The sequence below is a fragment of the Myxocyprinus asiaticus genome, chromosome 11 (genome assembly GCF_019703515.2).
Source record: "Myxocyprinus asiaticus isolate MX2 ecotype Aquarium Trade chromosome 11, UBuf_Myxa_2, whole genome shotgun sequence".
NCBI classification, from domain to species: domain Eukaryota; kingdom Metazoa; phylum Chordata; class Actinopteri; order Cypriniformes; family Catostomidae; genus Myxocyprinus; species Myxocyprinus asiaticus.
In genome coordinates this window covers 52,015,001-52,041,710 of record NC_059354.1, presented here as the reverse complement: position 1 = coordinate 52,041,710, position 26,710 = coordinate 52,015,001, and the positions used below count along the sequence as shown (strand labels likewise).

Here is a 26,710-nt window from a genome sequence, read left to right as displayed (position 1 = left end):
TTTCATGACTGCTTTAAGATGAACGTTAGCCTACCACACATGATCATAATTAGAGCCATATTAAAGTGTTACACATATTACTAATAATAAAAAGAACAGTATTAATTTAAATTGATGTTTGTTTTAATATGGTTGCAGCGCACAGCATGCCAGCAACATACCAAAAAATACTGTGATTGTTGGTAAATGTAAAGTATGTCCACGTCTTGTCACCACTACACCAGTCAGGTACATTCAGTGCTTTAGTGAATGTGAATATGAATGTGTAGTTCTTTTACTTTAGATCTTTTCAATCATAACATCTGCTTAAGACATTCTAGATAGAATATTTACTGTGGCTGTAACATTGAGTAAGTGCACACACACACACACACACACACATACACATACATACACACACACACACACACACACACACACACACAGAGAGAGAGAACACACCCATGTGTTCAAAGGCAACACGTGACTAATGGTTCGCTCCATTCAGTTCATGGCAGTAACACTCACACGCCCTCCGCTTACATTTGTTAAACTCTAATCATTAACTCTAGAGCTTCAAACACAACTGGAATTCTGCTGAAGGAGGATGAACTGAAGTGTGCATTTCAATAAACCATCATACGACCGGATCAACAATGTGTTGGAGTACAGTGGGACGGTTTTAGTGAGGTGAGAGCATGACATCTTACAAACATTCAATTCAAACTCAACATTCTGTTCAGGAGACTTAAAAGTGGTTTCTAAGTCAGTCTGATGATTAATCACTTGCTTTAATGGTCAGATAAACGGGACTAAAGTCAATTAGTCAGAGACAGGGGGTCAAAGGTCAAACAGAGTGACATCATGGAGGAGAATGAGGAAGTGGACAGAGATTGGAAAAAACTGGAGCCGAATGGCGATGTGAAGATCTTCCTCACAGTGCTGTACAGTCTCATCCTCATCCTCGGCATCGTGGGAAACAGCATCACCATTCACGTGGCACAGGTGCTGCAGCGAAATGGATACCTGCAGAAAAACGTCACCGATCACATGGTCAGTCTGGCCTGCTCTGATTTGCTGGTGCTGTTGATCGGTATGCCCGTGGAACTCTACAGCGCGATTTGGTTCCCGTTTTCGTCCTCATCCGGCGACGCTTCCTGCAAGATCTACAACTTCCTGTTTGAGGCGTGCAGCTACGCCACCATCTTGAATGTCGCAACATTGAGTTTTGAGCGTTACCTTGCCATCTGCCACCCATTTCGCTACAAAGCCATCGGCGGCAGTCGTACAACGAAGCTCCTGCTTGGTGCATGGCTCTGCTCAGCACTCATCGCTTTACCGCTGCTGATCACGACGGGAATGGAAGGACACGTACCTGAGGGCCGCAGCACACCTGTGCATAATCTGACATTCTGTACAAACCTCAGCAGACACTGGGTGATGTATCGCACCAGCATCTTCACGGCTTTCATTCTGTATCTTCTGGTGTTGTGCGGCGTGGCCTTCATGTGCAGAGGGATGATTGTTGTACTGCGGACACCAATGGGCCCCATTGAAAGCAGCACAAACACAGCAGGACACAGCGTTCCCAAACACGAGAGCGCCCGACTGAAAGCGTCCCGTAAACAGACTATCCTCTTCTTGGGTATGGCACTATTATGCTCTCATGTTGATTCATTATCTGAGATGTGTGTCTCTTCTCAAAGTCAGTCTTGGCCAATAAGGTGGCAGTTGCATTTAAAACATGAAACTATTGCTCATGAAAACAGTGAAAACCAAAAACAAGACCAAAAGTTAATTCAAAGGTTTGTCAAAGGTTTACCTTTACACTCATCCAACCTTACACAAATATCCACCTAACCCTTATCCTATCCATGAGTCCCCATAAACAGTTCTGTTTATCAGTGTTTCTAAAATCCACTGCGATAGTTAAAACTCTGTTGTTTGAAGAACACTTTATTATCAGTAACTGTCATCCAGTTCCTCTCAACAATATCTTTACAAATTATCTTCTGATTAATCCTACATGTCAAACCAACCGTGTTAAATCACGGTCTGACAGACTGTTCAAAGTTTCGCCTCCAACACACACAATCTCTGCCGTACGGTTTAGATATAATCAGTGTCTCGAGTTACACACTACACACTGTATATTCATCTGGTGTATGAATGTTGAAGTGTAGTATCGTCGCAGATGGAACACTAACAGGTTTTTTTACATCACTGAAGCACTCGACATTTTACCGCTGAAGGAAGTGACATTTCAAATGCACACGATGTGTTTCTGCTAGAGTTAGCTCATTAGCCAAACTACTCACATTATAAAATGGCGTAGAATAGTGTAGAAGTGTGTGATTTGGGACGGAGCAATATCCTGGACAATCCTCTCTGTCATTTCTCATTTGTTTTCTTGTAGAAAAATATGGCTTATTGACAGACTGAAATGTGGGATCCAGTGAAATATGAGATTAAAGTCAGTATTTCATATCCAAAATATTAAACACTGATTGAGTAATAAACATAACACTCAAAACTGGTCAAAACAAAGCTGGCATTTACACACTGTGTGTATGTAGGCAAACAACTAATAAAACAATGAGTTTCATAATGACAGTCTAAACCCCTGATTTACTCAGATCTCAAATAAAGAGTAGTAACCCTTCTAACAAATTGCAAGAGTGCTTCATGGGTGTATTGCAGGTGATTTAATAAGAATATTTGAGCAAATAGCCACACATCCAAATAAACATTGGACTCAACTGTAGGCGTCATTTATGGGTGGGACGGGTGGAACATGTCCCCACAACTTTTCGCCTTTGCCAATTTTGTCCCTTTTGTCAGGTAAGTGTCTAATGTAAAAAAAACATCTTCAATTTTTGAGTTTCCATTTCGTTTGAGTGTAATATTAGCACTGGAATTTGTTATTTATAATGTTATAATGAGTGCCCGTTGCGGCTGTTTAAGTGGCATTGAGTGACAGCGGGCGGGCGGCAATGTTCTCTCATGCACACAGACACGCTTTTCCGTAGCTCGCGATCCTTTCCAGTGAAATCACATAGCAAAATGCAAACAGAGGTACACATCCACTGATGTACAGATGCAATTGTTATTTATTCAATTAAATTTTTTTTTAATTATATTTATTTATCACACATATACAGCGAAATTCTTTTTTTCACATATCCCAGCTAGGCTGGGGTCAGAGTGCAGGGTCAGCCATGATACAGCACCCCTGGAGCAGATAGGGTCAAGGGCCTTGCTCAAGGGCCCAACAGTGGCATCTTGACAGTGCTGGGGCTTGAACCCCCGACCTTCTGATCAGTAACCCAGAGCCACCACTGCCCCTAACCCTAACCCTAACCCTAACCCTGCCCCAATTAGAATGTTAAATTAGGGCGGATTAGAACCTGTAACTTTTTGTACTTGATGCAAAAACTTTATCATGAGATCAATCAGTCATTCTGTCTTACTGATCCAAGTCGTCATTTTTATTTGTATTGCACTTTTCACAACACACATCGTTTCAAAGCAGCTTTACAGAAGATCAGGCATTAACAGAAATGAAACTGTAATATCTATAAAGTCATTGTCATCATTGTGTAGTTTGATTAAATATGATTGTAAATTTTGTTTAAAAATAAGTAATTAAATAATAATTGTATTTAGAGCCCCATTGAGCAAGCTGAAGGCGACTGTGGGAAGGAACACAAAACTCCATAAGATGTTGATTAATGGAGAAAAATAACCTTGGGAGAAACCAGACTCACTGTGGGGGCCAGTTCCCCTCTGACTAAACAGCATGAATATAATGACAATATTACTTATTTATGTGCAGTGCAGGTCATGGGTTAAAATGATTAAACTAAGTAAGTGTTAAGGGCCCGTGTTTAAACAAAGATTTTATATGAACTGTAAGATTAATGACTGATGTCTTTGAAGTTCATCCTGGATTAACTGCAGAAGTTCACATAGATGCATTGTCCTTTGTTAGTTGACTGATGAAGGCTTTTGTTGGCTATTAATTGATAGTCTATATATTCCATTATAAGAGTGTAGTCCATCAATAGATAAAGGTGATGCAGGCAGTGATCAATGAGGTGCATCACAGTTCAACCGTATGTCAATGTCAATAAACCTTCTCTTCCGTACAGTTCAAGTATGTTTTCGACTTATTTGCTCTGCAAACTCTTTGTAGGATTTGGATTTTCTAGACACTGTTGCTTCATGATGACCAGAGCAACATTTCAGATGTGATGATTGGTCCGCTTGTTAGTTCAGTAATGAACAAGTTTTTCAGTCACATGACCATTTTGATGTGCAACTTTTATTCCTAACAAATTCAAAAGGAGTTTATTTGGTAAATGTGTTTCCATCATAGTTTATGCACATTTCTTTTTATCGAATCAAAAATGTATCCACCTCAAGCGAGCGTATACATTTTTTAATGTGCATTTCGGAGATTTTATTCGCATCTTGGTGTTTCCATCCAGCGGTATTTATGCAATATCCCAAAATGCAAAAAAAAACAACAAAAAAAACGTTGATGCTAGTGTCAGATGTACAGATCAAGTTATACAATTATGTGAAATATTTACTGGAGCACTTGAATTAGTCATATAAATGACTGTTTATCAAAACAGTAAAAGATTGTTCAACATCATCTGATAATAACCTGATTAACATTCATGAGTTTCGCCCCAGTAATACTAAATAACAAAGATTGAACATTTTATGATTTCTATATTGAAGACAGGTTAATAATTTAAAAAAATTATATTTATAAATACATTAAATGCCATTTATAGGTAGAGTTAGTACTCCCTATATTTAAGGGAGAATCATCCTCAAAACCTGAGTATTAAATCACAAAATACTGTGTTATTTACATGTTGAAGTCATCACTCATCACCATTTTACACATCTGAAAGACACAATTCTCAGTAGACGTTAGTAGATCAGCATGGACATTTTGCATTTTAAGTTTGCATGTGTTGTTATACATGTAAACCTTCAGTAAATCAGGGCCTAACAGCTGTATTTGACCTCATAATTTAAACAAGTCATCATGTTTCCTCATGTTTTTTAAAATCCACACAGTTAATCATCAAATGCTCTGCTGCTCAGAAAAAACTCAACAGTAAAAATATACAGATACTTTCATATGTCATCTCTTGGAATACAGATTTATACCGACTCACTGAAACATATAATATAAAATGTGATCATTATTGTAAAAAATAATTTTTGTAATAATCCAATTCTCATAGAGAGTGCTAATGTTCATAGTGGATCTGACCCGCACTATGGGCGGCACTCGGGGTGGGCCACTGGGGCTTTAGCCCCAAATATAGAGCCACCCCTTACTCGTTCTCTATACATGAATCAGTTCAGAAAGACAGTTCTATATTCACATGTACTGGACCTTAATGCTCACACATTCTGTTCTCTGTTTGTCTGTTAGTGTTGATCATGTGTGCCCTGCTCGTGTGCTGGATGCCCAACCAGATCCGTCGTTTGATGACGGCGTCAGTGCCCAAGTCCACGTGGACGGTGAGTTACCTGAGCAGTTACGTGAAGCTCCACCCCGTGGCCGACACGTTCTTCTACCTGAGTTCTGTGTTAAACCCGCTGCTGTATAATCTCTCATCGAGACAGTTCCGTTCGGCGTTCTGGCAGATGCTCACGTGTCGTCTGTCGCTCGAGCACGTCAACAGAAGAACGTTTGAAAACAGCCTCGCTTCAAAGAACTCCAGTCACACGTTACGGCCGCTGCTGCGCAGTTCAATGAACCGCATGCGAGCAAAAACTAGTGAGAAATCAAACCATCCATCATCAGAGAGACAAACTGCTGTGGCCCTCACCGAGCGACCGTCAACCACAGAGACACCCACCGCTCCAGCGCTGGAGGAATCATCATCATCATCAACAACAACAACAACAACAACAACAACAACAACACCACTGCACACAAACACCGTGTGAATAAAATCATATTGAATAACAGCAGGAAACTCTATAAAGAACATTTATAGGATTTCTATAACCCTTCATTCAAAATCTTTGATTTTCAGAATTATCTGGTCTATAATATAATAATGATATTAATAGAATGCTACAATGGGGTTAAAGGCACATTTGATTTGATTGTCTCCTAAAACACTAAATAGCAACAAAAACTCCTACAGCACTTTCTGAAATATTCCTGATCCACGAGATCATTGCGTGTAATGTCTAAAGTTTGATTTTGAGGTAATTTAATCAAATGTTTAATCCTTTTTAAAATGTTGCAAATTTGTGTTGCTAATGAGAATCCCTGAAATTATCACATTTATTTTAATGAACAGGAAGTGCTGCACCCTTTTATGAAGTGGTTATTTTGAATAAGCATAATGTTCATTTTTACTCAAAAAAAGCATCTTGCTGTCTCAAAGCATTTGCAAGTTGACAAATTTTGCCTTATAACTATTGCCCCGATATCTAAAGGATACCAGGGCCGGAGTGGCAATCGGGAAGATCGGGAGAATTCCCGCTGGGCCGGTCAAATGTGTTATTTTTAGTCTTTTATTTCACTCTTATCGTTGTAAAATGGCACATTTTGAATGGCATGCAAAAATGTAAAAACAATCAGTCAACCTTCATTGTTTCACTGGATCTGTTGCTATTTTAATGATCTAAAATACAAAGCACTGAGCATTTAAAGTGTGAGCCTGTACATCTTGAAAGAGTTATAAACATTTACAGTTCTATAGTGTTATTATGTGCCTAGATAGTCTTTAAAATAAACTTAGTTTACCCAAAAATGAAAATTCTCTCATCATTTACTCACCCTCATGCCATCCCAGATGTGTATGACTTTCTGTCTTCTGCTGAACACAAATTAAGCTTTTTAGAAGAATTTCTCAGTTCTGTTGGTCCTTTCAATGAAAGTGAATGGTAATCAGAACAAAATCACATAAATGCAGCATAAAAGTAATCCATAAAACTCCAGTGGTTTAATCCATGTCTTGAGAAGCGATATGATAGGTGTGGGTGAGAAACAGATCAATATTTAAGTTTTTTTTTTTTTACTATAAATTCTCCTCCCTGCCAGTAGGGGACAATATGCTTATGTAAATCACCAAAAACAGAAGAAGAACTCTTAAGAGAGAAGAGTGCTTATGAAAGTGAAAGTGGAGATTTATAGTAAAAAATGACTTAATTATTGATCTGTTTCTCACTGCTTCTCATTTACTTGCATTGAATGGACCAACAGTTCTTCTAAACATCTTCAATCATGTTCTACAAAAGAAAGTCATACACATCTGGGATGGCATGAGGGTGAGGAAATGGTCAAATATCCCTTTAACATTCACTTATTTTTACAACACATACAATGAAGTCTTATGACAAAGTGAAAATCTTAGTGAATGCCGTATGTGGTATAATGACATGGAGAGCTTAAATAATTTAAGTAATTACATATATTGCATATTTTTGCTGTGATCTTGTTTTATTGTTATCATCTTCACCTCCAACCCCCCTTTTGGGTGTGGGCTGACTTGGACATGACATCCCGGACTGAATATGAATCCCACTCCGGCCCTGAAGGATACCTTTTACCCCAAGTATGGGGTAAAAGCCCCTTCACCGCCTTTTTTAAAAATGAATTTTGATCAAAACAACCTTCCATTATTATATATTTTCACACAAATTATGTTGCTCCATCAATATTCAAAAAAAGACATTTATTTTTCAATCTTAATACACTTGGTGACAAGAAAAAAAATCAAATTTTCCTTAAGGTGTGTCTTTAGCCCTGTTGTAACCTATACGTATTCTGTGTAATCTTTTAAGGTCATATGGCTTTAGAAAGTGTATCTTCCCTTATGTACTTCAGCTTATTATTTAATGAAGCACGTGCAGTCTCCATGTGTTGTCTTCTTATTCATCAGAGGAGCTAAACATCATTTAAAAGAACTGAAACAAGGCAACCAAGAAATGAGCAGAAAGGTAACAAACAAATGCACAGAAAAGACTTGCATTAGATGCCACATAACGCTCCTCAAGTATTTCTTGAAACAAACAGGAGTAGTTCACTAGTGAGTAATGTGAAGCACTATGAAACAGGTGTGTGTTGGAGTTCTGCAGTAATGAGTTGTGAAATTGAAGTCATGGCGTCCTCTGCAGATACTCTGTGGAGTCTGAAGGATCTTTTAGTTCTACAGCCAAACATGATGGCGGGAATAAAACTACAAGGAATTGCAAATTGCAGGAATTACTGATTCTATATGCATTCACAATAATAATAATCATTTTTCTCCCAAAAATGATTTGAGGATGATGGTGAAAAATAAAGACAGGGACCAGAATCACTGAAGAAGCACCAGAAGTAAACTAAAGACAAGCATGTTCTAGACATGTTTTATACATCATGTTCATGTTGGTTTGTGTCACTAGAATTGTGAAGTAAATGTGATTGATGTGATTCAGCACTCTTGACTTTGAGTGTCAGTTTTAGGTTCAAAGAAGCTTTAATGGCATTATAAATTGGACTTTACATAGACAAAAACTATCTTTAGTTTCAGGTTTGTGTATTTCTTGTGACTTCTCCAAAATGGCAATGGCAAGTCTTCAGCTGACATCACAACTGCTGGTCATTCTTATGAAATATCTGTTGTGTCAGTTGTGTTTCAGAGATAAGGACAGATGGTAATGAATCTCTATATTTCACAAGAGAAACGTTCAGTGGACAGAGCGCAGTATCGGAGTAATAAAGTGAAGGAATGTTCTAATTGGAAATTATTTAAAATAATGAAAAGCACGTATATGGTATTATTGTGTGCGAGTGTGAAAGACAACACAAAATACACTAATATCACCTCATATCTGGAGTTACAGAAGATGTGTTCATCTGGCTGCTCATGTGATTATAGAATATAGACTGGCTTATGGCAAATAAAAAAATGCCTGCTGCAACAAATGATCATCTAGCAGTCAATCATCAAAGCTGCAACATATTATACACATTTTATTTTCATATAGAGCTCCAACATCAATCATATGATGTGTTTTATGACCTGTGCAGAGCTTTTAAACAAGTTTCACAGTAAATATGATTTTCTCCAGTGGAATTGTCTCAATTGTTGACAATATTAACAGCCGATGTAACTGCATACATAACCTACTAAAACATCTTCTTTGTTTCTCTTTATTTATTTTGTATTTATACTTAATGATATTTTATAAGTCATATTGTTAATTAAAAAAAGATTGTGAAAAAGCTAAATGCTCTTAGACAAAATGAGAGCAGTGATAAATGTAAAAATCCCATTTACCCAATAACTAATGAATCAATACATTATAAACTGAATCATTGAATCTCAAGCATCAGTATCAGTGTTGTCCTCACTGAAGAACGCCATCAGCTGTTTTCCAGTTGGGACGTATTTTATGTTCTCAACTTCTCCGCCGTAGTTACTGGGCTTCTGGAAGTGGATTTCTAGATGGTCCTGAATATCTTCTTCATCCATCACATCCTGAATTCCTCCCAGCAGCACGGTGCGATTCGGGACGCCCGAGTATGTCTACAGTGTCATTACACAACACATCAACAAAGACCAATGAACATCATCCTGCTTCTATAAACTGAATACAGTATTTCAGATTTATGAGCTTGTGTTGATGGAAACGCACTTGAAATTTCTTGAGTTGGTACTGATACAGAGGAAGAACATCCACCAGCATGTCACTCTCCGTATCCACACAGAACTTTCCTCTGAGGGCCAAATTCTCTGCCACTGAAACCAGAAGAGTCATTATAAATATAACAACATGAAGAAATCTAATCATCAGATTGGAATGAACGGAGCTGAAATCACTCAACGCACACAAGCACATCAGAGGTTTTAAACTGTGACTTAATTCAGTGTATTCTGTTCTGTACAGAACCTGCACTGAACTGGGACAGAAAAAGTTGAGCAGTTGATTCTCTGATAAAGAGAAAATGAGTCCAGTTGTAAATAAATGATGTCTACATGACTGTGTGATGACACTGAATCAACAGAAAAAACCAAACATCCATTAAAAATAAAAGCAAACAGTGAACAGCAGGAGCAGATGGAGACACACCTCCAGTGTTGAGGAAGGTGACGTGTCCCGTGCCGTTCTGCTTGTCGTACTGCACGTTTTCCACCTCTCCTCCTCCACGACTCGCTCGAGAGAACGACAGCTCCAGACGGTCTCTCATTCGCTCCTCAGGTAAAATGGGCGGAGCATTGCGGAACTTAATAGTCTTCTTTGATACCTTAATATGAACCTGCAGAGACAGAATCAATGAGGTTCATTCTGGTGATGTATTCAATAGTAAATATCAGTTACATACAGCTCCAAACGGTCAATCCCTCATTTCATTTCTCTCCTTCATTTGAAAACTAATAGTCATTGAGTTCTGTCATTAAGTATTAGAAATTACAATGTTTGACATGCCGACAGAATTGTTTCGGTCACTGATGTGTGCTTTATCTTGACAGTTACTAAAGGAAAGTTACTTTTTGAGGGTTTTCAAAAAGTCCCTCATTTCTACACAAGTTCTGATGGGAAATGTCACTCTACCTCAAATTTCACTGAGGGCTCAAGAGTTAAAGCGTACGGTTTGACATCCATCTTGGTTTCGTCACAGGACACAGAACACTTCGCCAGTCTGAGGATCTGCTCTGACACTGAAAGAGACAAAACACTGATTCAATCACACAAACGTTCAGCCATCAAACATTCAGGAGACACTGCAACGGTTCACATGGACCAGAGAACAGCTCTTTACTGACTTTAGAGACCATAAAACCTCAAATATTCATCATCTTACACCTTTGGGTCATGAATAGTTTGAATATATTCCTTGAGTCCAGAATATTTTGTGGATACAGGATTGTTTGGCTTTCTTCGTACCATTCTCCTTCTCAAACGTGATGAGAGCGTGACCGCCCTTCAGCAGATATGATGGTCTCTGGGTGATGGTGAACACCGATTCCACATGTTCATCTCTGTCCTCGCTGTCATCTTCCACAGGATGAGTAAACTTCACTCTTTTCACTGGGATTTCAGCTTTAATCTACATATCAGAGAGAATAAATGGATATTTGTCAGTTTCACACATGTGCTTGTATCATCTTTGATCTAGAGAAGGATTATATTTAAATTTAGTCAAAGTCCTTTTCAAGATAAGTCAGTCCACACTTTGGTCATCTTTGGAACAATCACAGGCAGATATTTTCTATGTAAACAAGTTGCATAAAAGTACAGCTCCTGTCTACTAGAACGGGGAAATACTGAAATCTCCAAAACGATTGGTCAATATCAAAGAATATTTTTTTTAAATCAGCAGTAAAATCTGAAAACAATGCTTCTTTAGCTCAGATCATGCTTAAAATGCTATTTTTCAGGCGGGTTCAGCTAATGCGCATTCTCAAGCTGATTGACAAACGATGTCTAAAAGGTGATTGGCTTCTTTTAAGGTGGGACTTAGGAGGTGGAATAACTGTTTTATTAGGATTTTACTGACATCATACAGCCCCATATCTTCTAGAACATTATGGCAATCAACATTAGATTACATTGATTGGAAATATGCATGGTTGTGGCCAAAAAAGAAAAAATAATAAATAAATTGTATAACTAAAAAGGTGAGAGAAATATATTTTAAAATAATTCATCTAGTGTACCATGTTAAAAAAGATTTCATATTGATATGATATCGATACTAAGAGTGATTTTTGCAGTTTGGAGAAGGAGAACTGCGTTTATAGTAGAATTCTTTTGCATTGACTTGGAAGACACTTTATCAAAGTCTTTGGGTATGTAAATACATCTTTCTGAAAAAGATGAATTTTTATATACAGTGTTGTGCAAACGCTTAGGCACTTAAGATGTTTCACAAAACCATTTGTCTTAAGATGGTTATTTATATCTTCAGCTTTAGTGTGTCAATAGGAAATATAAATGTTAGACTCACAAACGTTACTTTTGCAAATAGAAAAGATTAGAATAGAAGAACAGGGAGCCCTGCAACAGATGTCATGGCTCCCACAAAACCCCCCCACTGAACATCGTGCCAGTCTGAGATTACATAAAGAGACAGAAGCAACTGAGACAGCCAGAACAGAGAGCCCAGCAAAAGATGTCATGGCCCCCACAGAGCCCCCCACTGAACATCGAGTCAGTCTGAGATTACATAAAGAGACAGAAGCAATTGAGACAGCCGAAATAGATAGAAGAACAGGGAGCCCTGCAACAGATGTCATGGCCCCCACAAAACCCCCCCACTGAACATCGTGCCAGTCTGAGATTACATAAAGAGACAGAAGCAATTGAGACTAAATAGATAGAAGAACAGGGAGCCCTGCAACAGATGTCATGGCCCCCACAAAACCCCCCACTGAACATCGTGTCAGTCTGAGATTACATAAAGAGACCGAAGCAATTGAAACAGCCGAAATAGATAGAAGAACAGGGAGCCCTGCAACAGATGTCATGGCCCCCACAAAACCCCCCCACTGAACATCGTGTCAGTCTGAGATTACATAAAGAGACAGAAGCAACTGAGACAGCCAGAACAGATAGAAGAACAGGGAGCCCTGCAACAGATGACATGGCCCCCACAGAGCCCCCACTGAACATCGTGCCAGTCTGAGATTACATAAAGAGACAGAAGCAATTGAGACTAAATAGATCGAAGAACAGGGAGCCCTGCAACAGATCGCATGGCCCCCACAGATCCCCCACTGAACATTGAGTCAGTCTGGGATTACATAAAGAGACAGAAGCAATTGAGACAGCCGAAACAGATAGAAGAACAGGGAGCCCTGCAACAGATGTCATGTCCCCCACAGAACCCCCACTGAACATCAAGTCAGTCTGAGATTACATAAAGAGACAGAAGCAATTGAGACAGCCGAAATAGATAGAAGAACAGGGAGCTCTGCAACAGATCGCATGGCCCCCACAGTGCCCCCCACTGAACATCGAGTCAGTCTGGGATTACATAAAGAGACAGAAGCAATTGAGACAGCCGAAACAGATAGAAGAACAGGGAGCCCTGCAACAGATGTCATGGCCCCCACAGAACCCCCCACTGAACATCGTGTTGGTCTGAGATTACATAAAGAGACAGAAGCAACTGAGACAGCTGAAATAGATAGAAAAACTGTGGAGAATTCTCCAAGAAGCTTGGAACATCATATCTGCCAACAACCAAGAAAAACTGTGTCCAGGTGTATCTAGGAGAATTGGGGCTGTTTTAAAGGCAAAAGTGGTCACACCAAATATTGATTTAGCTTTTTTATGTTTACTGGACTTTGTATGACATTAAGTGATAAATGAAAACTATTTATGGCATTATTTTTTTAAGAAATCCTCACTTTGAAAGTTTTTCACAAGTGCCTAAAACTTTTGCACAGTACTGTATATATATATATACAATGATCACAACCAAATGTGGCATTGCTTATTAGTTACTGTCTAATTATGGGAAAATACCATATGCATAAACAAAAATGAGCTAAATGAAAACCCAATATTTTGTTATTTAAGATAAAGATGGAACATTATATTGAGTTACTTCTTGGTTTGAAAGCAAAACACAGTATGTTTCTATGTGAAGATTTTAAGTTATTTATGCTATTTATATTATCTTATATATATATATATATTATATATATATATATACACACACACTTTTAATAAATGTATATATTTTGTATATTGAAATATAAGTGACATGTAATTGGGCAGTTTGTCCCAGATGGAAAACATTCTTCATTTTACTGTGTACTCTGTCGTCCTCTTGTGCATTATATGATTATTACTTGAGCAAACTCTCAAATTACATCATCTTTTTTTTTCTTTTTTCTAGGGGCTGGTTGGTTCAATAACAACACAAATATGAATGAATGAATTGTTCATTAATTTATGTTAAATGAATAGTATGAATAGTGTGATACGACCTTAAATCTCTGTTGCAGAGCGTCAGTTTCAGTCCTCTTGAGTTGAAGCTTCATCTGAAGATCTTCAGATTCTCTCTTCAGATCCTGATTGACTCCAGACAGATTCTTCAGCTCTTCCTGAAACACAAACAATCATCAGCTGTTCTCAGTGTGTGTTCATGCTTTAATGACAACTCAAAATTCACCTGGATTTCTTCCAGATCTTTCTGAAACTGTTCAGTGTATTTGTCTTCAGAATTGATCCAACTTTCGGTTTCTGTCTGGGCTTTTTTCTTCTCAGAATCTGCTGCAAGCTTCTCCAGCAGTAATCTGGACCTTTCATCATCTGCAAACACAATGAGCTTCTAAAACAATAATAAGTACAGTCAATAATCATCATCATCATCATAATAATAATGATAATGAATTGTTCTGTACCTTGTATCTCTGTAACTCCTCCAGTGCAGCGTTCAGCTCGTCCACAAACACAGGCTGTTCATGTTAATCATCGTGTTATTAAACAACACAAAACTGTCAAATTATCAAACGAGTGTGTGAATCTAACATTATAAACCTCATACCTCTTCAGTGCTGTCAGACATTTCTCCAGCGGAATCCAAAGATTAAAAACCCAAAATCAATAACAAGAACAGTTTGTCGAATTGATCAGATAACACGAATGATTCCCAGATTCCTGAAACTAACCCTGGAAGAACTGAATGTCAGAAATCACATGAGAAATCCTGAAACAAAAGTGAAACTCACGATGATCGTCGAGATTAATCGATCGATGACACGACGAGACTTTCACTTGAACACAATATGATCATTAAATATGACAAATGACAATATTTGACACGTTTCGGTCACTGATGTGAGCTTTATCTTGATAATGACTAAAGTTTGAAAACATGGAAGTGAACAGTTTAATTCTTGAGGGTTTGCCGGATGATTTCGAGCTCGTGAAATCAAAATTAAAGCTTTATTTTCAGAATAAAAGGAGGTCAGATCATACAGATCCAAGAACAGTCTGAAGACAAACGAAAAGCAATTCTGATCTATAATAATAAAGAAGGTAAGCAGCATATGTCATGTTTATTTCAAATAGAAAACATTTAAATAATGGCCTAAAAATGAATATTTATACTAGAACTTTTGGTAACACTTTACAACAAGGTTCCATTGGTTAATATTAGTTAACAATATTAGTTAACATGAACTAACAATGAATATTACTTTTACAACAACCCTAACCCTTTACAGCAACATAACTATCATCATTGAACAATTGTAACAACATTAACAAAGATTAATAAACACTGTGAAAATGTATTGTTCATGATATCTAATGCATTAATGTTAACTATTGCAGCTTTATTGTAGCGTTTCTGAACTTTCATAAAGTAGACTTTATAATAAAATGAACAAGAATGGAGATTGAGAAATAGAAAAGTTGAACAGAGAATGTTTGTGTTTCTCAGATCTGAAGAAAGTGCTTGACAAGAAGACTCAGATCTCATGGAAGTGTTGAAGTGACACCAGCTGTAAAACATCAAACCAGCAGTACCGCCCAAACCCAAACTGGAGAGGATACCTCTCCTCAAACAACCACTGATTCTCATGTGACACATGTTAATATTTATACTCAATATCAGCTGTAGATATCACGCACTTATTGACTGTTCTTACACTAGTAGTACACATGCCTGATTCATGTCTCAACGAAGAAGTATTCCTGGATATTAATGATCACAATATGGGTCGTGATCCAGTTCATTTCAGAATGCATATCATATATACGTCCTTTCTATTCTCTCACGGTCTCTCCAGACAGAAAACCTACAACTATAAGTCACAAAGGTTAGACTGTGACGGGTTTACTTTCTTTTATTTGTTTAATTTAAATTTGTAGCAAAAATACTTACGTTTTCAAAACGCTATAAAAGGCTGTTTTGCTGATGGTGTATTTATCTGTTTAATACAGATGATGAAGAGGATTCTGAAATATCTGTTCTTCTAATTACCAGCCAACAGTCAGTTGATAAGGAAACTCTTCAAATGTATGTAGAGCAATTTGCAGAGCACTTCGAGATGAGAAAACATGAAAATAACAGCTGGACCCTGAAGCTTTACAACCAGTCAGGTATGATTTATATAAAAGTTTCTGTTGTTTCACAACTTCCTTTTCTGCTGTAGAGTTTGCTGTCTGGTCACATACAAGAGTTACAATGTGAGGTGAAACCAACTGGTTTTGTTAGTCTATTATTATGCTTAACATGCAGTGTTACACATTTTAAAACCACCGTTATTACACAAGCATTGTTAGCTTAACCAAATTAATTGATAAAGCACACACAGATAAAATCAAAAAGGTGAAAGGTCAAAACTAATATAACGTTGACCCATTTCACAGATTTACAGAAGATTCTTGCCCAGAAAGAGCATGAGTTTGGTATATCTTTAAAAGTGTATAAAGAAGGACATCTGGGACAGGTGGACCCTCATCGCTTCATCTTGACTGGCTTTGATGGAAACACAGATTGCAAGATCATTTCTGTGTTCATCGGCAGCTGTAGCAAGACAACAGAACATACATGGGAGATACTGGACGAAGACAGGATTGTTGTCACCTTCAAACGAGATATTGGTGGGATTAGAAGCTTTTTCCTCTTCTCTCTCTATATAAACTACCCTATGTGTGATTGTTGGCTGACCTCTGTCCCGAGTCTGAGGGTTCTGCAGTTGTCTATGTGGTGATTTTGTGGACTGAAAGTTCAGCTGCTCTTCCCGGGATCTGTCAGAATTACTCATCTAACTTTAGATGTTTAAGCTGTGAGACGCTCGTCACTTCTGGCTTTCACGTATGGGTTGAAGCTTTCGAAGAATTCAGAGTTAGCAACTCGTAATTGAAAACTCGTAATTCTACGAAGACGTGAACGTGTTTTATAAGTCGAAATGTCATAACAGTAATTCCAACATGAGGTGAATGCACTGTGTGGTTGTGGGTTCAGTGCTTTTAATCATTTGGAGCACATGACACTTTGATTCATTTACATTTATGCATTTGGCAGATGCTTTTATCCAAAGCGACTTACAGTGCCCTTATTACAGGGACAATCCCCCTGGAGCAACCTGGAGTTAAGTGCCTTGCTCAAGGACACAATGGTGGTGGCTGTGGGGATTGAACCAACAATCTTCTGCTTACCAGTTCAGTGCTTTAGTCCACTACACCACCACCACTCATGCTTAGAATTAGTTTGCCTGGTTGTTATTTCATAACAATAAAACAACACTTGAAATGTCTCAAACTTCAGAAAGCCTCTTGCAGAGGAAAAGATGTATAGCTTCTGACAGAAGGAAGTGTTTGATTTGAAATCATCCTTTAATAGTACTATTATGATTACAAAAACATTATTATACATAGAATTGAGCACAATATTTAATAGTAGAAGTAATTTTTCAGAAATAATTGTTTCAAGTACAAATTTGATGTATTCTACATTCAAACATTAATGAAAACATGAGCAATTTGTAAAGGCAGTTATAGACTATGAATAACAAACCAACAACAAAATCCAAAGAGAAAAATCACTTTAAACAATTTTGATTGAAAAACATATTTTATTCTATTGATAAATGGTAAAGAAGCATCTGTGTTTCGGCTAGTATAAAGTAATTCTATTGCTGAGGCAGTTTATGATGTCATGGGGTCTGAACCAGCATATTAACACCAAAAACCCTCTGACGTTTCCAATGGACTTCACAGCTTGATTATTGTATTAAATAAATAACAGATGCACGCAGCAGCTAACACATTGCCTGCGCTCCATACCTCAACATAGTGTTTCTCAAGCTTGCGTCCTCATTGGAGTCGTGTGCACACAGAGGGCAACGGATTCAGCTAACCTGATTTAATTTACCCATGCGGGGTGAGGGGGTAAAGAAGGGGATGAGGGGGGAGAAAATGTAAATTACAGCCCTAAATGAACTCACAATCACACTGCTTCAGAGCGAGATACAGTATGTGTGATGTCACTACATCTGTTGTGTCGAGTTGCCGTTCCAGGTGTTGTTATCGTCTTCACTGTCTTCTTGAGTACGCAGTCGGTATATTTTACCATCTTTTTTGAAGTCTTCAGGTCTTTTCTCGAGAACCCTCTTACGAACTGCATCTCTGAATTAAAAAAAAAAAAAAAGAAAAGAATTTTAAGTAAAATAACATTTCACCAGTTCATTACATTATCAGCTGAAAAGCACAGATACAAATGTACAGAGTTGTCCTTCCACTAGTAGATGTGAACTGCAGTTAATAGTTCTTCTCTGTGTGTATTTTTTGCTTGACCAATCAGCATCCAGGACCACAACTTTCCATCTTATAAAGAGTTATGAGTATCTCATCACATTCCTCATCAATCCAAACAGACTCTGGTTCTGAGTCAGTGTGTCAGTTGTACCTCTGTGCTTCTGCTGTGGCGTTGTATGCGTGAGCTGTGTGCTGGTTGTGGCTGCGAGCGGCTGCAGCTGCAGGAGGAGGTGTACTGAAGATGAAGCCGCTGATGAACCTCCAGACGACCAGCAGTGGGTATAGTAAAGAGTCCAGAATTGCCCACAATCCCCCGCTGGAGGACGAGTGCACCACACTGTTGGAGGGACGATTGGACTGCTGCTGGGACGGCAAGAGAGAACATGGGTCATGTGACTACACCTATCGGATTAGAGTGAGATTCTTGACCATCTGTACATCTGCTAGTAACGCAGTTACAAATATGTATCATATAAAATAAAAGGGATTTTATTTTAAGGAAATATGGAGTGTGCAGTGTTCTCACCGGCAGCAGTACGATGGAGGCACTGGGTGCGAGCTCCAGCTCCAGAAGAGTTTTCTCCAGGTCTTCAGTGCTGAACTCTCTCCTGGGAAACATAGTGGCCAAAGAGAAATGACCATACCTGTTTCCAACTTCCTGTGTGAGCACACAAATGACCTGTGTGAGTTACAGAACACAGTGTAGATCAGTGGTTCTCAACTGGTTTTGATTCAGGACCCAGATTTCACATCGGACATCAAGTTGCGACCCAACACATTAAAAAAATACATGTGAGTGGGTCACATTTTCTTTTATTTTGCATTGTCTTGTTCGTGGTTTTCAAATAAAACAGCATGTATCATCAGACATTATTTTTGTTGTTGATGTCAACCAAAGATACAGGATGTTTTTCTCCCCCCTTTTAAAGGTTGATGAGCCTATTATATTTATTATCCACTTTATTTCCTAGTATTAAAAATCATTCAAACAGAACATGCATTACACAGGAGGAAACTTTGTCAGACCTCATGTTCTGCCATATAAGCACAGGTCAGACCATGGATGGTCCTCATTACCGTGGTTAAGTCAATGAAGTTAGTCTTTCTAAAAATAAACAATAATAATTATAGTATTTTGTTATGAAAAAACAGAAACCTAAACACATCAACTACAACAGCCATAGTTGTAATAAAAATGTCCAACATATTCCATCTAATAGGTTATTAACGCTAACATTTTTGTAAAAATGTCACAGTTACAGTTGTTAGTGTAAAATCGTGATTTATTTTAATAAGGGTGATGATGCATCATTTGAAAAAACCTTATTTTGGTGCATACAGTGTTGTCTCTTCACCTCGTCAGTGCTGTTTATAATGTCGGTTTGAGAGGTTTGACTCCACAGTGGCAAATTGTCCCTAGAATTCAAATGGGTCGCATCATTTTTGTGATCTGTGCCACGGTATCGAGGAAAGCCTGGTTGACATGTACGCTCCAGAGATACAGTGAGCGGAGCAGATCATTGACACGAGTGCTTCTGTGATGGCTCGCGCCGCACACTCGTGTGAAAAACAGGCTTCAATCGCATCACGTTTCCAGATGAGAAGCATTTAGTGCACATGAAGTGCCAAACGACATGAATTTCATAAAATTTGCTTCAGCTGCCCGAAATTTCACGAAGAACCCTGTCATTGTTCTTTCCTTGCTGTCCACTACCTAATCCGAACAGACCTGCAAACCAACAGTTGAGAAACACTTGTGTAGTCTCACACACACACTGCACACACGCGCACACACTGCGCGCACACACGTCACTCAGCAGCTGATTATCTGAATGTGGTTTTGGATGTTGAAGCAGCACAGATGTGATGTAAGACAGTCCAGTCTGTTCATTGCCATGGAGACCAACCTGAGCAGCAAACCGTCTGGCCTCCTGCAGCAGCGTCTCTGATGGAAACTGATTAGTGAAGGACGAGCCGTCAGGAAGACGAAACTGTATCCTGGCAACAGCACTGCGGAATGACCAATTAAAACAGTGATCAAATCCAAGAAACAAGTGAAGTGTAACAGTAACACACTTACAATGGAAGTCTGGGTAAGAGATTCTGAAGGGTTTAAAAGCAGAAATGTGACGTTTGTATCTTTTTTTAAGGTGATTATATTAATTATTCCATACAAAAATGTCCAAATCATCCTTGTTGAGGTGGGATGACTTTTCTCAGCAGATGAACTTCTGATTGTGTACTGATGCATCATGTAAACCTTTTCGGTCTCCTTGTGCATATCATGTTTACACTGTCAAGAGTCAAAGATTGGATAGAACTTTGCACAGACACGTGACTCTATAACACTAATCTCATGTTAACACGTGTAATGTACAAGTCTAGTGGCAAGTGTGTATTTAAACGTTTGCCCCACAGACTACCACTGTTAGCGCATTACTGGAATTATGGTTACTTCCTGTGGTAACGGACAGGATGTCACAGCTGAAGTATGTAAGAACACTGGATTAATCCAGATCACAGCATGCATCAGTGATGGTACCTTCTCTCTCTCTGTGCGCTCTCTCTCTTAGCTTCCTGTTCGGCTGCTCGAGCGTGTCCTGCAGCTAACTGCGCCACTTTTGCTTCCTGATGAGTCTGAGCGTAACGTGCCGCTCTGTCAGCGCGGTCCTGCAGAACACACAATCACATAAAAACTCAATATAGATGCCATAAATAAACGTGAATAGAATGTGTGACATGAGGTCATGTTATAATAACATTCATAAAAGCACACGCACAACACAGCAAAAGTTCGTAAGATGCAGAGTCAAAAAGTAGGCTACTATCAAAAAACAGAGAAAACTTGCACACTAACTTGCTGCTTCAAAATATGTGTCTGTGCCAGGGAGGAGGGCAGGGCTGGGTCGTGATGCTGCACACCCGGCCCCTAATCAGGCTAATCAAGCCCTTGAGAGGGATAAAGGCGACCGGAGGCGGCAGTTCCAGGGAGAGAGAGTGTTACGGGCAGCTACCCGGCATGTGTTTGTCTTTTTGTTTAAGTTTGTTATTAAACTATTATTTATATTGTCAAGCCGGTTCTCGCCGCCTCCTTTCCCTTTAACCTCGTTACAGTGTCTTTATTAAATAGCCATACTGTTAATGTTTTGACCCATGTAAGGTTCTGAGGAAGACTCTTACATGGGTCGAAGACAGTAAGTGTGTGAGTTTTTACTCCATTGTTTTGATGAGATCGTGTGATACCAGAGCGATCTGTTGTTTGACTCGTTCTCTGGCCGCTTTCTCTTCAGCTTTCTCACGGTTTCTCTCTTCCAGCAGGCGTTTGGTTTTCTCCTCCTCTTGTTTCCTCTTGTAGTCCAGCATCTCCTTTCCCAGCTGACGTCTCTCCAGCTCCTTTTTCAGCTCATTCTGAACACGAGAGAGGAAAATAAATCAGTGTTTACACACCCGACCAAATCATCAAGAAAATGGCAGCGAACACTGTGCTGAATCTGCAGACGATATTCATTTGACAATGAGCTCATCTCACGTGACAATGCATAACATCAGGATTAACGTCAACACGGTTTTTATAATGAAACTGCTGCTCAAACTGTCTTTTTACAACATTTTACATTACAAAAAAACATTTAAATAATCACAGAAATACTGGGATAAAAACCCTTCCCATTTGAGCTGGCAGGTTTAATGTTTTAGGTTACAGATCAGTCCTCGTGAGCCTTCTCTCAGTCCATCCGTCACTCAAGTGGAAGCACTACACTCTCAGGACCATCTTTGCTTTAAACTCAAAATCCCATGCAGCACTGGTGGCGCACATACCGGTAATCACATTTGCAATCACATTCTATCATTATAAACGTATTAAAATCACATTATATGTTTAATAATATATAACCTGTGCTCCTGGATGTCTGCTGTGAAGTGTACGGTTTGCTAATTTCTTTTATACAGCACACACTGGGATTAGTCCATACATTAGAACTAGTGTGAATAAACATGTGATTTACCTCCTCTTCTGCTTTCCTCATCCGCTCACGTCTCTCCTCCAGTTTCTTTGTTAACCTGCACGAGACAACTCATGAATGACCAATAATTCAAATCACAACAAATGTTTCAAGCCCAGCTGAGAAGGTTACTATGACAACAGTGAGATGCTCCACCCACCTCTCCACCCGGGCGTCTAAAGGCTCCTCTGGCTGCGGCGTGTCACCTGAAGAGACGCTTTCATCGTTTACACCTGCAGTCACATAACCAGACGCTCCATCCTCCTCCATCGGCACAGAGAGGGATTCTGGGAAAACAGAGCGATGAAGAATGTGTTCACACAAATGCCTGTGAAGATCTGGAGCTTCAGAAAGTAAGAACACATCAGACAAACTGTTGAAACATGCAATGGAGACACATTTGCATTTTACACCTGCGAATGACACCATAGTTATTCCAGCGGATCAGAGCTCAGGTCTGAAATACAGAGATTACATTTCCAGAATCAAACACGTGATCCTCTCTTTCTCCAGTAATAAACCTGCACTCATACAGAGGTGACCAGACCAGATGAAAGCTCATCATGCGAGCAGGTTAAATCTGATTCACCTTTAGATGCTGTGGAGCCACTGTTGGCAGACGTGACCGTCGTGCTCGGAGTGTCCTGTGGGTCAGAGGTCAGCACAGGGGTTTGAGTGAGTCTCTCTGTGTCCATCACTGCACCTTCAATCTGCTGTGTGTGCATCTGTACAGAAAGAGTCTGTGTGTGTGTGTATAATCATAATAATTACAATTTAAATCTTTATAGTTCTCACGCGAGTCTTACAATATGACATATGAAGATGTTTATGTTGTAGTCCAAAAAACCGGAAGACAATTAAAGTTTTTTTCATGGGTTCCCTCAGGATTTTTCTATGGGTTTTTATAAAGGCACTTATAAGGTCAGTGGGAAACATTACTGTAAGACACTTTGACATTTTGTTTCACAACATAAATGACACACAGTCATACACTCAAGCGTTAATTTTGACGTTTTTTAGTGTTTTTTTTTTTTTTTTTTAGTATTTTTTGTTAGTATTTTGCTGACAAGTTGCTAAATAAGGACTGCTACAGTTTTCCTTTTCGTTAGGCACGTCCACTCACATGCTTGTGGTATTTGTTGTTCTTATTTAGCAACTCGTTAGCAACATGCGTTTTTTAAAATCATAGCAGCTTCAAAATTCCCTTTTGGGGTGGTGAGGGTGAAAGCCCGTCCCATGAGGTAGTACCGAGGGGTAAGGACTACCCACTTGATGGCCAGACACTCCTTCTCAATGGTGCTGTACCTCGCCTCTCTCGCCGAAAGCTTCCGGCTGATGTACAGCACCAGGCAGCTGATGTATAGCTCCTCCCCCTCCACCACCTGGGACAACACGGCTCCCAACACCTGTCTGACGCACTGGTCTGTACAATAAAAGGGAGAGAAAAATCAGGAGCATGTAACAATGTCCCACCACAAAGCACAGCTTTCACCTGCATAAAAGCCTGCTGGCACAGCTCCGACCACTGGACCGGGTCTGGGGCTCCCTTTTTAGTGAGATCAGTCAGTGGGCTGGTGACGTCCAAATAATTAGGCACAAACCTCCTATAATAGCCAGCCAGATGTCATCCAGATAGGCAGCGGCGTACGCAGAGTGCGGTCTGAGGACCCGGTCCATAAGGTGCTGAAATGTAGCCGGGGCCCCCAAACAAACCGAAAGGAAGGGTCACAAATTGGTATAAGCCAAACGGTGCGGAGAAGGCTGTTTTATCGCAGGACATTGGTGTTAGGGTTAGGGATCTGCCAATAACCCTTCGTTAAATCCAGTGTCGAATTAAAAGTGAGCCGTGCCTAACCGATCGAGCAGTTCGTCAATACATGGCATTGGATACACGTCAAATTTAGAGACCGCATTGACCTTTCTATAATCCACACAGAACCGGACCGAGCCATCGCTCTCCGGATCCAGCACCACTGGGCTGGCCCAATTACTGTGGTATTATTCTATTACACCCCTATCCAGCATGGCCTTTAATTTTTTTTTTTGTGCTCGGGTAATCGGTAGGGACGACTGCGTACCACTATCCCTGGGGTTGTTTCGATATGGTGTTTTATAAGGTTCGTACGACGGGGAAGGGTCGAGAACACGTCCGAGAATTCTCTTTGCAAATGGACAACGTCCGTGATTTGCGACAGTGAGAGGTGATCTCCGCAAGTGACCGGGGTGCCGCGATTGGCTTTTAAGTTCACCTTAGGCCTGAGCTCTTCCCTCTTCGGTACCACCATCGCCAAAGCCATGGGGACCACCTCCCTCCAAGGTTTTAAGAGGTTGAGGTGGTAAATTTGCCATGCTCCGCCCCATACGTTCATTTAACCTCATAATCTACTTCCCTGACTTGCCGTGTGACCACAAATGGCCATTGCCACTTTGCGAGTAATTTAGTGGGTATGTGGGTAGTAATACAAGGACTTTATCTCCCATGTAAATTCCCGTAGCCAAGCTCCCCTGTTATACAGCCGGGACTGACATTCTTGAGCCTGTAGCAAATTCTCCTGTGATAGTTGCCCCAGTGGGTGGGTTTTGCTCTCAGGTCAAGAACGTATTGAATTTCATTTTTGCTGTTTGAAGGTCCCTCCTCCCAGTTTTCCCTCACAACATCTAAGACCCCGCGAGGCTTACGGCCATACAATAATTCAAATGGGGAGAACCCCGTGGAGGCTTACGGGACCTCTCAAACTGCGAATAACAGGGGTTCAAGCCACTTATCCCAATTCTGAGCATCTTCATGCACGAACTTACGAATCATGTTTTACAGGGTTTTAAACTGTTCGACCAAGCCGTCTGTTTGTGGGTGGTACACGCTTGTCTGAATCTATTTAATACCCAATAATTCGTACAGCTCGTATAGTGTACCTGACATAAAAGTAGTGCTTTGATCAGTGAGGATTTCTTTCGGAGATAATTCTGAAGAGTGCCTCCGCAACACTACGTGCTGAGATGGTGCGCAAAGGCACTGCTTCCAGATATCGCGTTGCGTAGTCAACCAGAACCAACACAAAGCGATGCCAGTGTGCCATCCGCTCTAATGGCCCGACGAGGTCCATACCAATTCTTTCGCAGGGGACCTCGATTAAAGGAAGCGGATGCAAAGGCGCTCTTTGGGTGGTCGGTGGATTCACCAGCTGACATACACGGCATGCCGCACACCATCTGTAAACATCCCCGCGAATACCCGGCCAATAGAAGCGGGTCAGTGTCTTTTCCTGCCCTAAGTGACCCGCCATCGGATTATAATGAGCCATCTGGAATAACATTTCCTTCTTCCTTTGACTGAGCCTCCTGCGTCACTCAATACAACCGATCATTTATGATTGAAAAGTACGGATAGGCAAGTGCAATGTCTGGCTAAAGACGTGACCATCAATCACTCTCACTTGGTCAAAGGGGTGCCTAAGGGCGTACTCGCACTGCCTTGTATCGTGCCCAAGCATGACTGTCCCCCCTCCCCACTCCCCGCTGGCCTGCACTCACATAGCACTTAACGTTCCAGGCCTGAGCAAGCTTACGTCATTACGATGCGACTTTTTCGGGAAAATCACGCTTTTCAGCGGAAACAGTTCAGCACAGTCTCTGTGTGTGTGTAGTAACTCTCTCTCCCCTCACTGGCGTCCGGCTCGCTCTTAAAACCCATCTCCACTCTCACTGCAATGACGAACAGCTGTTACAAACAATCATTGACAGATGATGATCCTTACCGTTCTCGTCTCCTGATCTCACTCTCCATTCACAAGCCGGCGCTAAACTAGCCCCCCTCCACAATAGTCATGTGCATAAATTATTCATACCGCAGGGAGCTGAAGTGCGGCTTGCTGAATAATGCTCACACCTGATAAAAATGCAGAAAATAAGTCATGAAAAATATTACTTTGTGGCTGTTTGAGTCTTTGAGGCTTACTTCATTTAAAGGATAGCAGAAATGGTGCTTTTCACTTTTTCTAAAGAATAGTCTCGGGAAGGAATTAAAACACTGCAGATATACAGACACAACAAACTCACACAGAGGGAAAATATGAGCAATCAATCTGCAAAGATCTACACTATAAGATGTATGTTTATTTTGTTTTACATATATTTATATATGTACGTATTCTGGGCAACTTTGTTTTCATTGATTTATTTAGATAAACATTTACACATAGTTATGTGGGTAAATTTACATGAAATTTTAAGGATTGTCATCAGTGTCCTACTGTGTGACTTAACAACATTTTATGATCTTGTATAGCTATAAATACATATATAATATATTATTATAATACTTGTTGTTTCCACAACCTCATATTAACTATGAAAATAGTTTATTTGCACTTCTAAAAAAAAGCTGATTAAGGTGATTAAGATCTTTAAATCCTTTGAAGAAATGCTGACATGTCACAGCACCTAAAATACACATTTTCCCTTGTACTTTC

At 39.8% G+C, this 26,710-nt stretch overlaps 4 protein-coding genes across 10 annotated transcripts in view; 2 read left to right on the top strand and 2 right to left on the bottom strand.

The window, feature by feature from the left end:
- Window positions 1-532: 532 nt before the first annotated feature.
- On the top strand, window positions 533-8,343 carry gpr39 (G protein-coupled receptor 39). 2 transcript variants are annotated; one of them, XM_051710678.1, is made up of 3 exons: window positions 533-669; window positions 782-1,624; window positions 5,441-8,343. In XM_051710678.1, exons 2-3 carry the CDS (start codon window positions 844-846, stop codon window positions 5,959-5,961), a joined length of 1,302 nt encoding a protein of 433 aa, XP_051566638.1. In that variant the 5' UTR covers window positions 533-669; window positions 782-843; the 3' UTR covers window positions 5,962-8,343. The 2 variants fall into 2 exon arrangements, with proteins under 2 accessions (XP_051566638.1, XP_051566637.1); XM_051710677.1 differs by having other exon boundaries at window positions 533-1,624.
- A 630-nt stretch (window positions 8,344-8,973) lies between these two features.
- Window positions 8,974-14,786, bottom strand: nmi (N-myc (and STAT) interactor). The gene is made up of 9 exons (XM_051710685.1): window positions 14,516-14,786; window positions 14,373-14,426; window positions 14,141-14,299; window positions 13,956-14,072; window positions 10,903-11,065; window positions 10,570-10,676; window positions 10,087-10,273; window positions 9,652-9,755; window positions 8,974-9,542 (listed from the first exon to the last, which is right to left on the bottom strand). The coding sequence occupies exons 1-9, from the start codon at window positions 14,534-14,536 to the stop codon at window positions 9,339-9,341; spliced, it is 1,116 nt and encodes a 371-aa protein (XP_051566645.1). The 5' UTR covers window positions 14,537-14,786; the 3' UTR covers window positions 8,974-9,338.
- An 80-nt stretch (window positions 14,787-14,866) lies between these two features.
- Window positions 14,867-18,423, top strand: LOC127448283 (uncharacterized). Of its 2 annotated transcripts, none has more exons than XM_051710704.1 (4): window positions 14,867-15,009; window positions 15,416-15,794; window positions 15,919-16,077; window positions 16,348-16,782. In XM_051710704.1, exons 2-4 carry the CDS (start codon window positions 15,680-15,682, stop codon window positions 16,689-16,691), a joined length of 618 nt encoding a protein of 205 aa, XP_051566664.1. In that variant the 5' UTR covers window positions 14,867-15,009; window positions 15,416-15,679; the 3' UTR covers window positions 16,692-16,782. The 2 variants fall into 2 exon arrangements, with proteins under 2 accessions (XP_051566664.1, XP_051566665.1); XM_051710705.1 differs by lacking the exon at window positions 14,867-15,009 and adding an exon at window positions 18,284-18,423 and having other exon boundaries at window positions 15,177-15,794; window positions 16,348-16,581.
- The window catches only part of ubxn4 (UBX domain protein 4), a 12,683-nt gene continuing 3,270 nt past the window's right edge, over window positions 17,298-26,710 (bottom strand). Inside the window, exons 2-12 of one of the 5 annotated variants that reach the window (XM_051710670.1) lie at window positions 25,997-26,127; window positions 23,547-23,664; window positions 22,831-22,966; window positions 22,402-22,528; window positions 22,245-22,299; window positions 21,481-21,645; window positions 20,780-20,907; window positions 20,145-20,247; window positions 18,764-18,895; window positions 18,389-18,600; window positions 17,298-18,108 (exon numbers count right to left, since the gene is read on the bottom strand). In XM_051710670.1, the coding sequence (XP_051566630.1) occupies window positions 17,970-18,108; window positions 18,389-18,600; window positions 18,764-18,895; window positions 20,145-20,247; window positions 20,780-20,907; window positions 21,481-21,645; window positions 22,245-22,299; window positions 22,402-22,528; window positions 22,831-22,966; window positions 23,547-23,664; window positions 25,997-26,025 (1,344 nt within the window). In that variant the 5' untranslated portion in view covers window positions 26,026-26,127 and the 3' untranslated portion in view covers window positions 17,298-17,969. Of the gene's footprint in view, window positions 18,109-18,388; window positions 18,601-18,763; window positions 18,896-20,144; window positions 20,248-20,779; window positions 20,908-21,480; window positions 21,646-22,244; window positions 22,300-22,401; window positions 22,529-22,830; window positions 22,982-23,546; window positions 23,665-25,996; window positions 26,128-26,710 lie in introns of all 5 variants that reach the window. The other 4 variants (XM_051710669.1, XM_051710666.1, XM_051710667.1 and 1 more) reach the window with 4 other exon arrangements.